The sequence below is a fragment of the Hyaena hyaena genome, unplaced genomic scaffold (assembly GCF_003009895.1).
Source record: "Hyaena hyaena isolate Hyena2069 unplaced genomic scaffold, ASM300989v1 scaffold_213, whole genome shotgun sequence".
NCBI classification, from domain to species: domain Eukaryota; kingdom Metazoa; phylum Chordata; class Mammalia; order Carnivora; family Hyaenidae; genus Hyaena; species Hyaena hyaena.
Genome location: NW_024080843.1, coordinates 1,575,056 through 1,592,873, shown reverse-complemented (window position 1 = coordinate 1,592,873; position 17,818 = coordinate 1,575,056). Strand labels below are relative to the sequence as shown.

Sequence of the window (17,818 nt, the reverse complement as noted above, 5' to 3'; positions counted from 1 at the left end):
TTCCCAAACAACATTTAGAAAACTGTAAGCAGAATTCTAAAAAATGCCAAAAAATACAATAAATAATTGGTTATCTTAGATTTATAATAAGAGTGCTATAATCTTGAATTGCCTGAATACTAGCTGGTTGCTTCTGACTCCAAAAAGTAAAATGTGACATCTGCTTATGACCTTTCAACATATGAATATCTTCCAGGAGGCACAGCCAAATTGTAAGTAAATATGAAAACTCTAAAAAGTGAGGTCTCAAAAAATATTAAATGAATGTAAGCTCTATTTCTTAGCAATGTCTTCATTGCTTCAATGTCTTAGTTCTTTACTTCAAGGCAAAGGGTTCTTCTTAACTTAGTCCCATTTACCTAGAGAACCAAAGCAGACACATAGCAATTGACAAGTTAAACTGGGTTATCACTACAAATTCTCAGTGTTAAATCAAAGGATATACATTTCAAATATATATTCTTTGTCCCACTAACACTTAAACTTTTTCTCCTACAATCAAATCCAGCAACTACCAAAGAGAATTATTTCAAATGAAATTTCAAGTAATTAATTTAAAAGTTGCTTACTAGTTCAGTTTCATTTTCAGGACTGGTTCTAAAAGAACTGGTTGTAAGATGGGATAAGTTGTTAAGATGGGATAAACTATTAACGTAAGATAAGTTTCCATCTGAAGAGTCTGGTGTTGGTCCTTCAGAGACAAGTCTACCATTGATTTCTTGGTATTTAATGCCATTAATTGAACATTCCCGAAACTGCATCTCATTTTCTGTCAATGTACCAGTTTTATCTGTAAATACATATTCCACCTAGAGATAGAAGATAAAAGAAAAAAAAAACTTTTGTGTTTATGGTATGTTAAAGAAAAAAACCTTGTCGTCCTTCAAGCTTACCTATTAACCCTGACATACTGATGCTGAGATTCCTTTAATCCAAACACATTAATTAAAGATGCCCAGAAACAAAACAGCAAAACATAAAATAATTTCAATCTATATACTCTTAGAAGTTTGTGAGATTTTTAGGTGCATGTTCATCTGCAGAGCTGACTGATAATGTGCTATTAATAGTTCTTTTCCATTTCCTGGATAAGGTATTTTAATTAAGAATGATCTGTGAGGGGTGCCTGGGTGGCTCAGTCAGTTTAGCATCCAACTTCAGCTCAAGTCTCGCTCTCACGGTTTGTGGGTTCAAGCCCCGCATCTGGCTCTGTACTGACAGCTCAGAGCATGGAGGCTGCTTTAGGTTCTGTGTGTGTCTCTTTCTCTGCCCCTTCCCAACTCGAGCTCTGTCTCTGTCTCTCAAAGATAAATAAATGTTAAAAAACATTTTTTTCTAAAAAAAGAATGATCTGTGAGCAAAGGTGGAAGGGATGTTTAATAATCTAGAATGTGAAGGGCTTTGTGGTCCAGAAGAAATGGGATGAGGAACACAAAGTCATAGCAACAGAAGAAGTCAGAGATAGAAAAGTTATCTAAAAATAGATAGAGGAAATTGAAACCAAGGGTAGGAGACAAATTCAGGAAAAAGAAAAATGACTGAATGAAAATATTTTAGAAAGTAGATAAGACAAATAATTTTATTACTCCTGGAGACTAATTTTGGAAAATTAACCCTAAAAGAAGGTAAGTGCAAAAAAAGAAGACTGAAATAGTTAAGACTGGATTACAACTAGGGTTATGGTGAGGATTTCATTAATGCAATGATTTGAGAAAGTCATCATTTAAAAAGGGAGGTAGACATCATAAGGAAAAACAATACAGACCAATATCTCTTAAGAAAATAATCACAGACTAAATATAGAAACATAAAAAATACACACCATGAACATGTAGGATTTATCCCTGGAATGCAAAATTGGTTCAACATCGATTAATCAATGAAACCCACCATAATAATAAGTTGGTGGCACTTGTTCTTTATTCTATTATTAAAATGATCATCTCAACAGATGCCAAAAAAGCATTTAACAGATTCCAATACCCTTTCACGATAAAAACAATCAACAAATTAGGGACACGCTATTTCCTCAACCCGATAAAATGTATCTACAAAACCCCGTAATTAGCATAATATTTAATGAAGAAAGACTGAATGCTTTCCCCTAAACTAAGTTCAGGTGTCTGTTCTTGCCACTTTTATTCAACACTGTACTGAAGGTTCTAGCCAGGGCAATCAGGCAAGAAAAAAGAAATAGGAGGTATTCAGATTGGAAAAGAAGTAAAGCCATTTGTAGATAACATGACTTATACATAGAAAATCCCAAGGAATCCACTAAAAAAAACCACTAGAACTGACAAATGAGTTCATCAAGGTTCCAGAATAAAATGATCAATATACAAAAAGGGAGGTAGAGTTAAAACTGGAAAAAAATTGTTTGGACCAAGAAATAAAGTGAAAAAGTATACCTTAATGTTCATTTTCTTGAAAGTGGTAAAGATAAATACAACACCTGAGATACAGGAATTCTGCTATGTAAAGTAATAATAATAAAAGCCAATAATTGTACAGCAATCACTATATTGCAAACACTGCAAGTTCTAACTCAGTCAATACTCTCAACAATTCCATGAGGCAGGTACTATTACTATGCATAACTTAAAGAAAAAGAAACAAAGGAAGAGTTAGGTTAAATAAGTTACCTAGTTATAGAGCTAACAAAGGGCAAAACTAGAAATAAAAGATTAAATATTTTATCTTTGCTATATGATATTAAAGACTGTCCACTATCTACAGCAAATATTGAATTGTAAAGGTGGATACAGAGAGTTATCACTTACCTATGCAAGTTAATAAAAAGAAAGACCTTAATAATAAGGTATAAAAAATTATGACATAAAATATACCAGCAAACAGTAATAATATGCCAAAAGCGATTAGAATAGACAGAAACCTATCAGTCATGGAGGACTCTTCAGAATTAAGATTAGACAGAGATGAATAAAAGAAATTAACTTTCATTTTAAAAAATTTATATAAAATCAAGAAGTTTTAACTTTTAACTTTAGTGATAAACAGGGCACTGTACACCATCCTAAGAGTAGTTTCTTTGACAGTATGGAAATGAAAGGACATAGGAGAGTGTGAAATAAAGTAGATTTCACTGGTAAAAAAATAGATAAAGGAATATAGGCAATAAACATATTATGAAATACTTGTAGGCTTAAAAGTAAAAAGAAAGGCTGAGATGAATTAAAAATTTTAAAAAGTTATCAAAGTTTATTAAAAATAAAGCAGATATGGGCAGAAACAGTGTGAAGTTTCAGAAAAACATACCCTAACATGAAGGAAAGAGAAAGAGAGGAGAAAATTGGAATAGAAAAGGTCAAAGGAAAGAAAAAATGAGGGGAGAATGTGTTCAGAGAAGTAAAAAGCAGGCTCTGTTTTTACGTCCTGAATATGTGGTGCATAATTAAAGAAATGTGACATGAATTAATACTTAGCGTGAGTTACTAAAGCTGCCTAAATGTTAAAAATAAATGGATCAACTTCTGGCTAAAAATGGCAGGCTGAGCAAATAAAATTGTCTCTGTTCCTCTTGAAACTTTACCGAAGTAAGATTAAAGGAATAAAAAAAGGACAAAACTAATGGTAGATGAGACAGCATGAGAAGGAAGATAAGACAAGTTTGGAAGATGGAAAGGAGCTGAATGAGTGGCAAATGACTTAATAGGACACAGAATATGAAACCTAAGCAATGGGGGAAATTCTTTCCCAGAAACTCCCAGGAAGTAGATATACCACAACCACTGAATGTGGTTTCGCTGAATGTGAAAGCATAGGATGAGGCTGAAAATGGAGGTATAAGGAACAGTTTGAAACCTGAAATCACCTCATTAACTTGCAAACCTGAGATTGCCTTTCATCTATCCAAGCAACAGTTGTAAGGTTTATTCTCTGAGGAGGAGGTTGAACCGGAGAGAATCGGAACCCTGTGGAAAGCTGAAACCAGGTGTGAGGCAGCTGGAAACAGGAGTGTGGCCATACACTAAAAACAGGGAGACTTCTACTGGATGGCCTTAACAATCATAAGCAGCAGAAACACTAACTGTAGTAATTCTCTCGGGGAAACTGAGAAAAGACCAACACTGATGCACCAAAAAACAGCTCGGCTGCTAGGCTTTTCTACAGAAACCTTTTAAGCTTGTAAAGAAAACCACAGATTAGTGTTCATTTGAGGATGACTCCTTAAAAGAAAGGTAGAATCTAAAACAAATTAGACAGTTTGCTATACCAAGGTCATGGAAACCTGAACTTATCACAATGTGGCTGATATATAAGGGAACAATTTGACCATAATGCCCACTTTGCATGTGGTTATGCACAATTTCCTTTGTGAGAAACACCAGCAAACTGCACCCAAGCCCAGAAGGAACATATGAAATGTACAAGCCTCAAACAGGTACCAGTTACCTCAGGTCACCATGGGTGTCATAAGCCACACCCATCCACTTCTGTTTTCAGATAACTTTCCTTTCCATACTTTACAATGACACACAGGTAGCAACACCTCTGTGATGGTCACTTCTGCAAGTAACTTTCTGGTCTATTTCAAGATAAAATGCCACATATCTTACAGTTACTTATGTATGTCTTAACAATCTATTTTAAATGTGTTATGGACAAAGTTTTTGTCGTACTCCTAATCCCATTAGCCCTGTGGTTTTTACTAAGTAATTTTAAGTAGCACAATAATTTTTAGGAATGCATATGCCACATTGTAGCAGAACAGACTACTGAAAAAGGAACTAGGAGTAAAGGGAAAATGCAGGGAGCACAGGACTAACCATCATTTATATCCTCAGAGAGCTAAAAGAAGAGATTATATTCAAGAAAAGGAATAAGATGCACTTAAAAAAGATTATTCAAGGGGAGCCTGGGTGGCTCAGTCAGTTAAGTGTCCGACTTTGGCTCAGGTCATGATCTCACAGTTCATGGGTTTGAGCCCTGCTTCCGGCTCTGTGCTGACAGCTAGCTCAGAGTCTAGAGCCTGCTTCAGATTCTATAACTCCCTCTCTCTCTGACCCTCCCCTGCTCATGCTGTCTCTCTCTCTCTCTCTCTCTCTCTCCCTCTCTCTCAGAAAAAAAAGATTATTCAAATATAGAATATTAGAAATTATAAATATTGTAACAGAAATAAAAGAAATCAAAAGATAGGTGGAAAGATAAAGCTGACAAATTCTCCCAGAATTATAAAAACAAACAAGTAAAGAAAAACTGAAAGCCAAAGAAAGTGAATTAAAAAATCAAGATAGGGGCACCTGGCTGGCTTAGTTGGTTAAGCGTCCGACTTTCGCTTAGGTCATGATCTCACGGTTCGTGGGTTCGAGCCCCGCGTCAGGCTCTGTGCTGACTGCCAGCTCAGAACCTGGAGCCTGTTTCAGTCTGTGACTCCCTCTCTCTCTGACCCTCCCCTGCTCACACTGTCTCTCTCTCTCTCTCCTAGAAATAAATAAAACATTTTAAAAAAAAATCAAGATAAATGGACTGATATCCAAATACTGAATTAAAAAAGACATTATCAAAGAAATAATGTAAGAAAAATTCCTAGGATTGAAGTACATGTATTTCCAGACTGAAAGGGCTCACAGAGCTCATTGTCCAATGAAAGCAAAAAAAAAAAAAAAAAAAGACACCAAGGTACATCATCATGAAATTTCAGAATTACCACATAAAGAGAAGATCCTAAAGAACTCCAGAGATAAATTAACAGATCACTCATAAATACCGGGTATGAGAATGGCACTGTATTTCTCAAAAGCAACATTGGAAGCAGAAAAATAAAATGGAGAAATGCTTTTAAAATTTGGAAGAATGATTACTTCCAACCTGGGATACATTACACAACTAAATTATTAATCAAGTGTAAAAAAGGAATAAAGATATTTTAACACATCCAAAGTCTCCAAATATTTTCCTCTCATGCATCCTATTTCAGTAAGTTATTAAAAGATGTGTTCCACCAAAATGAGAGAAAAAGCCACATGTGGGGTGACACGGGATCCAAGAGGCAGGAGATCCAAAATAGGAGAGAGGCAAAGGAATCTCTAGAGTAATGGTAAAGAGAAGTCCTAGGTGACAGCTGAGAAGCAGGCCCAGAAATAAGTCCAAATTGAAGCAGAAAGACAAAAAGCTCCAAAAAAGCTGCTACCATAAGAAGAAAGAGAAGGAGGAAGGAAATCCTAGATTACTTGATATGTCTGAGTATGTAGAGAGATATTTCAAATATTCATCAGAGACTTATTTGTGGCATACAGAAAATTAAGGAAATAAAAAAAACAGAGCAATTAACTCTAGGGAAAATAATACATAAAAAAGAAAATGTAATTATAGTATTATAGGGCACACATAAAGAACTAGGAATTGTTGAGCAATACTAACAGTGAAAATAACGTCAATAATATTTACTGAATCCCTAATTGTGACATAACAATATAAGGGGCTATAGGGAGGCAAACAGTATGTATCTGCGTATGCGTGTATAAACAGCAGCATAAGAATATATCTTTATATTCCATGGTAAATAATGTCTAAAATTCAAAAATCAATAAAGAATATTATATACAATAGTGCTAAATAATGGGAAAAATGATTTCAGATTTAAAAATGGGAACAAGAGTTAGGAGCGGAGCAAAGTAGGGCTATTTTTTGGTATAAGCCTCACAGTATTTTTCTTTGTATAGATCATTAGTCTTTATATATGTATTATTTTGATAAAAATAACAAATTAACAAAACAAAATAAAATGATCTTTTTACCTGTCCAAGCTCTTCATTCAGATCAGAAGTATTGACTTGAGCTTTCTGATCTGATTCTTCATGATAGAGATCAAGATCCCAGCCAATAAAAAATGACCCAAGAAATTTTTGCATTTCGACTGTCACATATAATGAAATTGGAATGATGAAATTGTAGAGTACCAAAAAGGCAAGGAAGTCTGAAATGAATCTCAGAATCTAGGCAAAAAAAATGATTGATAAGAGAATACATATGAGAATTTCCTCAGTATGACTGGAGAAAATTACCAGAAAGTTTCATGTCTAAACAGACCATCAACTATATTCTGAAGCAAAAGTTTCATGAATTGAGATTCATTTGTTGAATCATTTTTTTAACATACATTTCTTTTGGTTGTTTTATTGCTCATTAGAATCTTGAACAAAATGAAAAAAGAAAAGGTTACATTCAAACTACTTGTTACTTTTTAGAAGCTACCAAAAGGCCTGGTGTGACTCAAACAACCTTTAGCAAAATATTTAATTAATAATCTCTGAAGTATACTGATCATTCTACTCCTACCCTTCAAAATCAAAGAGAATTAAAAAGACTATAATTTAAAAATTATTTAAAAATTGGTAGGCTAGAACTGCTGTAAACTAGAATTTTTACTTACAGATCATATAGTAATAGCCTACTTCAATGGCATAACAGTATCACATTTTAACATGCATTCTGTGAAAGGTGAAATACTAATTATGAATGATATGGAAAATATGTTCCTGTGAGCTGCTTTGTGGTTTCTTGAGATCCACATCTATCTTGCAATAGTTGCATTTTAATCTAATGTGAAATCTGGAGACCAATTTACCAAAATTGCAGATTAAACTGTCTTGGTAGTCCATATTTATTCAGTTTAAAACATTGTATGATAAATTTTGTTATTCCTTCATCCCATCAATTGACTGACAGTAAGACTCCTTGAATTATTCTGACAGAATTGAAAATAAATCAATTTACTCTTTAATTCACTTACAAACATACAGTAAATAAAAAACGAATTTGTAGCAGTGAAGGGGAATGCCAACACAGATGATTTAAATTTTTGTGATCTCTTCTGACTATTCAAATCATGTCATAGGGAACACAATTGCTTATGCCTTAAAATGGAAAAAGCATACCAGTATAAACATAATGGGCACTCTTCACTTGCCGTGTCTTTTTGTCACCCTTCCACAGTAATGATTTTAGAAGATCACAATGGTCACTCCTATCAGAAGTCACTACCAAATCATTAACTGTGCCCAAGAATAAAGTTTCCTTTAGGGCAGAGTGAAGAACACCATAAAATACCTTACTACTATTTCTTTGATGTTCTGTTTTTTGGTTATACCAAGGTTCATCCCATTTTTCTTCAGCTTGCCATGTATATTTCAAGATTGTACTGATGATGGCTTCAGAAATAAGGATTATTAGATAAATTATCAAAAATGTATTCATTGACCTGGAACGAGGGGAAAAAAAAGCATATGAGGCTTATCAATTCTGTGTTACTATATTCATATGCCTAAAAATTTTATGCTGGTATTAAATAAAACTGTATAAGATATCATGGTAACTATGTAAAGGAAACAATCTTCATATTTTAAGAAATGACCATTCAGTAAAATCTGTTTACCAGTGATAAAACAGCTAACACATAAGATTATAAGCCTATTTGCATTGGTTACATTACTGCTCAAAATGCTTACATTAAATGAGTTTTGGCCACTTACTCTCACCATAAGTAGCTATTCTAAGATTTTTAAAATTTTCAGGATCTATCCAAATTTAAGTATAAATATAACTAAACATTTGTATAGCATTAAAAGTTTTATAAAACTTTGTCACATCCAATAACTTGTCAGATCTTTGTAACACTTCTGGGAAGAGATCACATCCTTTTTAAGGATTAAGACCCAAGTCTAAAAATCTTTCTGTAAATTTACCAAAATCACAAAAGTCAGGAATTAACTTTAGAATCCTTGTTCTTTTCTCCAGGCAAGCCTGACAGTACAATATTTCACTAAGCAAGCTTAACATTACATCTTCGTTTCTTTAATCGGCATTAATTTCAGTTTCTGTCACTGGTGTTTCTTTACTAATGTTAAGTATTTAGTGCTGTGGTGGTTAATCTAAACTTGACCAGGCTAAGAGATGGCAGCTTGTAAAACATTATTTTGGGGTGTGTCTGTGAGGGTGTTTCTGGAAGAGATTAGTATTTGATAAAATGGACTCATTAGAGAAACCCGCCCTTACCAATGTCGGTGGTGATAACAGAGGGCCCAAATGAAATAAAAAAAGGCAAAAGATGAATTTTTTCTTACGCTGGAATGTCAGAGCTCCAGGTTCATATCAGGGGCTAGCCCCTGATTCTCAGGCCTTTGGATACTGACTGCATTATGCCATCGGCTTTCCTGGTTCTCCGGCTTGCAGACAGCAGAATGTGGGGTTTTGTGGCCTTTAAAACCACATGAACCAACTCCTATAATAAATCTCTTACAAATATCTACATATATTCCTACTGGTTCTGTTTCTAATACAAATGCTATATATTTCGTTCTCACCACTGCTTTAGCTTCATCCTTCAAAATTTGATACACTGCATTTTCATTAACTTTTGGATATTTAAAAATGTTCTTTAAAATTTTCTCTTTGACCCATAGATTATTTAAAAGTAAGAGTTCCAACTGCTCCATGTCCTAGCCAACACTTGGAACCTTTAGGCTTTTTAATTTTTGCCATTCCTCTAAGTGTATATTAGTATGTATCTCTCTGTAGTTTTAATTTGTATCTTTCTCATGACTACTGACATGGTACACTTTTTCCTATGTTTATAATTATTAGCCATTTGTACATTTTCTTTGTGATAACTTCTCTGCTCCAGTTTTATATCCATTTTTTTCACTGCATTGTTTTTCTTTTTATTATAGACTTACAGGGGCTTTTTAATATATCATTATATGGAAACCAACTTGACAATAAACTATTTGTAAAAAATAATAAAAATAAAATATAAACTCAATAAAAAAATATTTATCATTATATATTCTGGATACAAGTTGTCAGATAGATGTTTTATGAATACCATCACCTAGTTTGTTGCTTCCTTGTTCATTTCCTTAACTGTGTAGTCTGAGAAGTTTTTAATTTTGATGAAGTATATAGCTAACCAGTTTTTTCTTTTGTGGTTATTGCTTTTTGTTTGCTACAAAATATTTACTTATCCCCAGGCTGTAAAAAGATCTTCCTAAGTTTTCATCTAAAAGTTTTATAGTTTGGGTCACCTGGGTGGCTTAGTCTGTAAGCATCTGACTTTGGCTCAGGTCATGATCTCACAGTTTGCGAGTTTGAGCCCTACATAGGGCTCTGTGCTGACAGCTTGGAGCCTATGGAGCCTGGAGCCTGCTTTGGATTCTGTCTCCCTCTCTTTCTGCCCCTTTCCCACTTGCACTCTTGTCTCTCTCTCAAAAATAAACAAACATTAAAAAAAATTAAAAGTTTTATGGTTTTAGCCTTTCCATTTAGGTATATGGCCCACCTTCAAAGACTTTTTGGAGTATGAGGTGATGTCGTAATTGAGTTTTATTATTTTTTCCCATATGCAAATCCATTTTGAATTGCATCCAAAGATAGAATCCAAATGATAGAAAAGACTATATCATTTTCCTCATTGAATTTACTTGATGCTTTAGTTGAAAATCAACTGACCATCTATGAATGGGTCTATTTCTCAACTCTAGTTTATTCCACTGAAATATCTATTTTGCTAATACCATATTATATTTACTATAGCTTTATAAAAAGTCTTTTTTTAATAAAAGATAATTTTTATTGGTGTCTCCATGGCCCTCAGCCACCTGAATCCACTTTCTATTGTACATGTTCTTTTTTTTTTTTTACAACCTGAAATTCTTATTATTTATTGTCAAACTGGCTACCGTATAGTGTGTACAGTGTATTCTTGGTTTTGGGGATAGATTTCCATAATTCATTGCTTACGTATAACACCCAGTGCTCATCCCAAGTGCCCTCTTGAATGCCTGTCACCCATTTTCCCCCTTCCCCCACTCCTCCATCAACCCTTAGTTTGTTTTTATTTAAGCGTCTCTTATGGTTTGCCTCCCTCCCTCTCCGTTTGAAACTATTTTTCCCCTCCCCTTCTTCCATGGTCTTCTGTTAAGTTTCTCAAGTTCCACATATGAGTGAAAACATATGATATCTGTTTTTCTCTGACTGACTTATTTCACTTAGCATAATACCCTCCAGTTCCATCCACGTTGCTGCAAATGGCTGCATTTCATTCTTTCTCATTGTCACACAGTATTCCATTGTATACAAAAACCACATCTTCTTTATCCATCTATCAGTTGATGGACACTTAGGCTCTTTCCATAATTGCTATTGTTTAAAGTGCTGTCATAAACATTGGGGTACATGTCTCCCTATGGATCAGCACTCCTGTATCCTTTGGATAAATTCCTAGTAGTGCTATTGCCAGGTTGTAGGGTAGTTCTATTTTAAAAGTTTTGAGGAACCTCCATACTGTTTTCCAGAGGGGCTGCAACAGCTTGGATTCCCACCAAGAGTGCAAGAGGGTTCCCATTTCTCTACATCTGCACCAGCATCTGTTGTTTCCTGAGCTGTTCACTTTAGCCACTCTGACTGTTGTGAGGTGGTATCACAGTGTGGTATTGATTTGTATTTCCCTGATGATGAGGGACATTGGGCATCGCTTCACGTGTCTGTTGGCCATCTGGATGTTTTCTTTGGAAAAATGTCTATTCATGTCTTCTGCCCATTTCTTCACTGGATTATTTGTTTTTCGGGGGTTGAGTTTGTTAAGTTCTTTATAGATTCTGGATACTAACCCTTTATCTGATATGTCATTTGCAAATAGCTTTTCCCATTCCATGAGCTGCCTTTTAGTTTTGTTGATTGTTTCCTTTGCAGTGCAGAAGCGATGTATCTTGATGAGGTCCCAATAGTTCACTTTTGCTTTTAATTTCCTTCCCTTTGGAGACGTGCTGAGCAAGAAACTGCTGTGGTTGTGTCAAAGTTGTTGTTGCCATTTTCTCCTCTAGGGTTTTGATAGTTTCCTGTCTCATATTTAGGTCTTTCATCCATTTCAGGTTTATTTTTGTGTATGGTATAAGAAAGTGGTCTAGTTTCATTCTTCTGCATGTTGCTGTCCAGTTCTCCCAGCATCATTTGCTAAAAAGACTGTCTTTTCTCCACTGGATACTCTTTCCTGCTTTGTCAAAGATTAGTTGGCCATACATTTGTGGGTCCAATTCTGAGTCCTCTATTACATTGGTCTAGGTGTCTATTTTTGTGCCAATACCATACTGTATTGACAATCACAGCTTTGTAGTAGAGGCTAAAGTCTGGGATTGTGATGCCTCCTGCTTTGGTTTTCTTTTTCAACATTACTTTGGCTATTTGGGGTCTTTTGTGGTTCCAAACAAATTTTATGATTGTTTATTCTAGCTTTGAGAAGAATGTGGTGCGATTCTGATTGGGATTGCGCTGAATGTGTAGTTTGCTTTGGGTAGTATTGATATTTTAACAATATTTATTCTTACAATCCATGAGCATGGAATGTTTTTCCATTTCTTTGTGTCTTCTTCAATTTCCTTCATAAGTTTTCTATAGTTTTCAGCATACAGATCTTTTACATCTTTGCTTAGGTTTATTTCTAGGTATTTTATGGTTCTTAGTGCAATTGTAAATGGGATCGATGTTTTGATTTTTCTCTTTCTGTTGCTCCATTATTGGTATATAGAAATGCAACTAATCTCTGTATGTTGATTTTGTATCCTGCGACTTTGCTGAATTCATGGATCAGTTCTAGTAGCTTTGTGGTGAAGTCTTTTGGGTTTTCCACGTAGAGTATCATGTCATCTGTGAAAAGTGAAAGTCTGACTTTGTCTTTGCCAATTTTGATGGCTTTTATTTCATTTTGCTGTCTGATTGCTGATGCTAGGTCTTCGAACACTATGTTAAACAAGAGTGATGAAAGTGGACATCCCTGACATGTTCCTGATCTCAAGGGGAAAGCTCAGTTTTTTCCTCATTAAGCATATTAGCTGTGGTCTTTTCATATATGGTTTTATGATGTTTAGGTATGTTCCTTCTATCCCTACTTTCTTGAGGGTTTTTATTAAGAAGGGATGCTGTATTAACTCAAATGCTTTTTCTGCATCTATTGACAGGATCATGTGGTTCTTATCCTTTCTTTTATTAATGTGATGCACCACATTGATTTGTGAATATTGAACCAGCCCTGCAGCCCAGGAATGAATCCTACTTTATCATGGTGAATAATTCTTTTTATATGCTGTTGAATTCAATTTGCTAGTACCTTGTTGAGAATTTGTGCATCTATGTTCATTAAGGATACTGGCCTGTAATTCTCCTTTTTTGGGGGGTCTCTATCTGGTTTGGGAATCGAGTAATGCTGGCTTCATAGAATGAGTCTGAGAGCTTTCCTTCCATTTCAGTTTTCTGGAACAGCTTGAGGATTGGTATGAACTCTGCTTTAAATGGCTGGTAGAACACCCCTGGGAAGCCATCTGGCACAGGACTCTTACTGTTGGGAGATTTTTGATAACTGATTCCATTTCTTCACTAGTTATGGGTCTGTCCAAGTTTTCTATTTCTTCCCCTTTGAGTTTTGGTAGTGTGTGGGTGTCTAGGAATTTGTCCATTTCTTCCAGGTTGTCCAAGTTTGTTGGCATATAATTTTTCATAGCAGTCTCTGATAATTGTTTGTATTTCTGAGGGATTGGTTGTTATAAGTCCAGTTTCATTTGTGATTTTATCTATTTGGGTCCTTTCTCTTTTCTTTTTGAGAAGTCTGGCTAGGGGTTTATCAATTTCGTTTATTTAAAAAAAAAAACCAGCTCTTAGTTTCACTGATATGTTCTACTGGGTTTTGTTGGACTCTATATTATTTATTTCTGCTCTAATCTTTATTATTTCTCTTCTGCTATCCTTGGGTTTTTTGTTTGTTTGTTTGGTTGGGTTTTTTTGCAGTTCTGCTTCTAGTTCCTTTAGGTGTGCTGTTAGATTTTGTATTTGGGATTTTTCTAGTTTCTTGAGATAGGCCTGGATTGCAATGTATTTTCCTGTTAGGACTGCCTTTGTTGCATCCCACAGGGTTTGAACTGTCATGTTTTCACTTGCATTTGTTTCCATATATTTTTAAATTTCTTCTGTAATTGCCTGGTTGACTCATTCATTCTTTAGTAGGATGTTCTTTAACTTCCATGCATTTGCAAGTTTTCCAAACTTTTTCCTGTCATTGATTTCAAGTTTCATAGCATTGTGATCTGAAAAAAGTGTATGCTATGATCTCAATTCTTTTATATTTATTGAGGGTTGTTTTGTGACCCAGTATGTGATCTTGGAGAAAGTTCCATGTGCATTCAAGAACATGTATTTTGCTGTTTTTGGATGAAAAGTTCAGAATATATCTGTGAAGTCCATCTGGTCCAGTGTATCAGTAAGGGCCACTGTTTAATGATTTTCTGCCTACATGATCTCTCCATTGCTGTAAGTGGAATATTAAAGTTCCCTGCAATTACTGCATTCTTACCAGTAAGATTGCCTATGTTTGTGATCAACTGTTTTATATGTTTGGGTGCTTCCAAATTGGGTGCATAAACATCTGTAATTGTTAGCTCTTCTTAATGAATAGACCCTGTAATTATGAGAAAATGCCCTTCTTCATATCTTGTTACAGCCATTAGTTTAAAATCAAGTTTGTCTGATATAAGTATGGATACTCCAGCTTTCTTTTGACTTCTAGTGGCATGACAGATGATTTTCCATCCCTTCACTTTCAATCTGAAGGTGTCCTCAGTTTTAAAGTGGGTCTTGTTGACAGCAAATAGATGGGTCTTGTTTTCTTATCCATTCTGATACTCTATGTCTTTTGATTGGAACATTTAGTCCATTTACATTCAGTGTAATTAAAAGATATGGATTTAGTGTTATTTGTATGTTTCATGCTTGTAATGATGTCTCTGGTCCTTTGTTGTCTTTGCAACATTCCACTCAGTGAGACCCTCTTAGGGCTGGTTTAGTGGTGATGAGCTCCTTCAGTTATTGTTTGTTTGGGAAAACCTTTATCTCTCCTTCTATTCTGAATGACAGGCTTGCTGGATAAAGGACTGCTGGCTGCATATTCTTCCTATTCAGCACATTGATATTTCCTGCCACTCTCTTCTGGCCTGCCGAGTTTCAGTAGACAAATGTGCTACTATTTTTATGAGTCTACCCTTGTAAGTTAAGGCCCATTTGCCCCTAGCTGCTTTCAGAATTCTCTCTTTATCTTTGTATTTTGCCAGTTTCACTATGATATGTCGTGCAGAAGAGCGATTCCTGTTATGTATGAAGAGAGTTCTCTGTGCCTCCTGGATCTTGTTTCCTTCCCCAAATTGGGGGAGTTCTCAGCTAAGATTTGTTCAAGTATACCTTCTGCCCCCTTCTCTTGACCTCCTAAGATACAGATATTATTACATTTCATTGAATCACTTAGTTCTCAAATTCTCCCCTCGGGGTCTAGAATTTTTTTCTCTCTCTTTTTCTAAGCTTCATCATTTTCCATAAATTTATCTTCTATTTCACTTATTCTCCCCTTTGCCCTTTAATTCTGGCTGTCACTGCATCCAGTTTATTTTGTACCTCATTTACAACATTTTTTAATTTGTCATGATAATTTTTTAATTCCTTGATCTCTGCAGCAATAGATTCTCTGCTGTCTTCTATTCCTTTGTCAAGCCCAGTGATTAATCTTATATGACTATTATTCTTGATCAGATATATTGGTTATATCTGTTTTGATCAAGTCTTTAGCTGTCATTTCTTCCTGGAATTTCTTTTGAGGAGAATCTCCATTTCATCATTTTGGCTAGTCTTCTGTCCCTTATGTCTTTTAAAAACTTGTTATTTGTCCTGCACCTGTGAGCACTTTTGAGCACCATCCAGGGCCTGGCCCTTCAGGAGGTGATTTTTGAAGTGTATTACTTGCCCTCTGTTGTTTTAACTCTTGTTGCTTTATCTCCCTACTTGTAGTGATGTTTTGCACCCTCCACCAGGTGTGCTTTGATTTGTTCGTTGAAGTAGCCCTGGAAAAAAACACACACAAAAAAACCCCACGAAACAACAACAAAAAAAAACACACCACCACCACCACAACAAACGATGGCGGGGAGTGGTGTTGGTGGAAGAGGCCTTATCCCATACAAAGAGGAAAATGATAAGGGCAGGGAGAAAGAAAAGAAAATTGACCAGGCAGAGAAACATGGCTTAATCCAGAGAGGGGAGGGAAAATAAAGGAGGAGATATATAACAGGCATAAAGAGAACAGAGTAAATATGTTTGCTTACACAAACCAACAACCAGAATAACCAGACTAGAAGAGGGAAGAAATAAAAGAAAGAAAAAAAATATATATATACAAGAATTGTTCAATAATTAAAGCAGAAAATGCAGAACTGCTGGGTGCCTTGGCAATGGTGGCAGGGGCGGTCTGGAGGAGGAGCTATCTGCTTTGTCCACCTCAATCCCAGGTAGTTAACTAGGCATGGAGGGGCGTGGTTTGAGGTAGAGCGGGTCCTGCCTCCACTGCTGGTGATGGAGAGAAAAACGGTGACACCCTGTCTGTCTCTCCTCCTCTGACTAGGTGTCCCAAACTACTCTGTTCAGGCAGCCCTCACAGTGTTGTGTGGGCACAAGTGGGCCTTTTCTGCCCCCGCCCCCCCCCCCCCCCGCAACAACTCCACAGTCTTTCATGCCACCCTGGGGCTTATCCGGGATTCAAACCCAGATATCTTAAAGGGTCCTGCTCCATGCACCCCGGTTCCCGGGACATGCTGCTTGGCTGATAAACGGCCTCTGGCTGGTGAGTGCAGGCAGGGTCCTTTGTCCTTTGAACGGCTATATACCTTCTTCCCACAGCACTCGAGGGAGGGGACTGGTTTCTCCCACTGCAGACTGTGCCTCTGAACTAGTTACCAACCAGGGACTGGCTCCCCTCCTCCCCAGGTGCATGAACTGGGCAGCGGGCCCCAGTCCGGAGAAAGCCCCTCAGTTAGAGACTGGATCTTTCTCCATCCCTGGTCCATGGTTTTTCTCTTGGCCAAATATAGTCCTACACTTCCACAGCCTCTTTTTCTTCCCTTTGTCTACCTGCAGAAGGGGATCCTTCCCCTCCATGCCTATGCCTCATATTTCCTCTCTCCCAGTTTGCAATCACGTACCCATGGCCTGCTAGGTTGTCCCCCTGGACCCCTGGAGACATCTCTGCCACTCTGCAGCCCAGACTTTCAAATTCAAAGTCCCCTGGCCTCAGCACTGTGTTTGAGGGATGAGGGAACTTCGGGTCCCCCTACTTCTCTGCCATGTTGGATCTCCCCCTCTACTGTATACCTGGATCTTCCTTCTCAACATCCTCTAATTCCTACCAAGCTCTCATTCCAGCCAGATAGACATCTACTGTGCCTTCAAGTAAGGTACTAGTTCCCTTAATCCGAACTCACTTTCCTCATCCCATCTGCCTTCTGCCCCTTCAACTCTGGTCCTCTCACTAGCTTTAATAATAAGTCTTAAAGTCAGGGAATAGAAGTCCTGCAGCTTTCTTTTCTTTCTTTTTATTTTTTAAGTTTATTTATTTGAGAGAGAGGAAAAAAAAAACAAAGCACACACGCGGGGTAGAGGCAGAGAGAGAGGGAAAGAGAAAGAATCCCAAACAGGCTCCATGCTGTCAGCACAGAACCCAATATGGGACTCAAACTCACCAACTTTGAGACCCTGACCTGAGCCAAAGTCAAAAGCCAGGCATTCAGCTGACTGAGCCACCTATGCGCCTCCTACGGCTTTCTTTTCTTAAGAAACTGTTTTATGTATTCTATGTATACATTTTAGCTACTGCACTTCAATATTCATTTTAGAACCATCTTGTCAATTACGACAAAAAAGCTTGCAGGGATTTTAACTAAAAAAAATCAAGACATCAACTGACAACAATACTGAGCCTGCCAATCTATTAGTGTGA

At 36.5% G+C, this 17,818-nt stretch overlaps 1 protein-coding gene across 4 annotated transcripts in view; it reads right to left on the bottom strand.

Moving 5' to 3' along the window:
* The window catches only part of ATP11B (ATPase phospholipid transporting 11B (putative)), a 126,181-nt gene that overhangs the window by 56,882 nt on the left and 51,481 nt on the right, over positions 1-17,818 (bottom strand). For all 4 annotated transcript variants that reach the window (XM_039242339.1, XM_039242342.1, XM_039242340.1 and 1 more), the window contains exons 11-13: positions 8,071-8,221; positions 6,759-6,956; positions 570-809 (exon numbers count right to left, since the gene is read on the bottom strand). In XM_039242339.1, the coding sequence (XP_039098270.1) occupies positions 570-809; positions 6,759-6,956; positions 8,071-8,221 (589 nt within the window). The remainder of the gene's footprint in view (positions 1-569; positions 810-6,758; positions 6,957-8,070; positions 8,222-17,818) is intronic.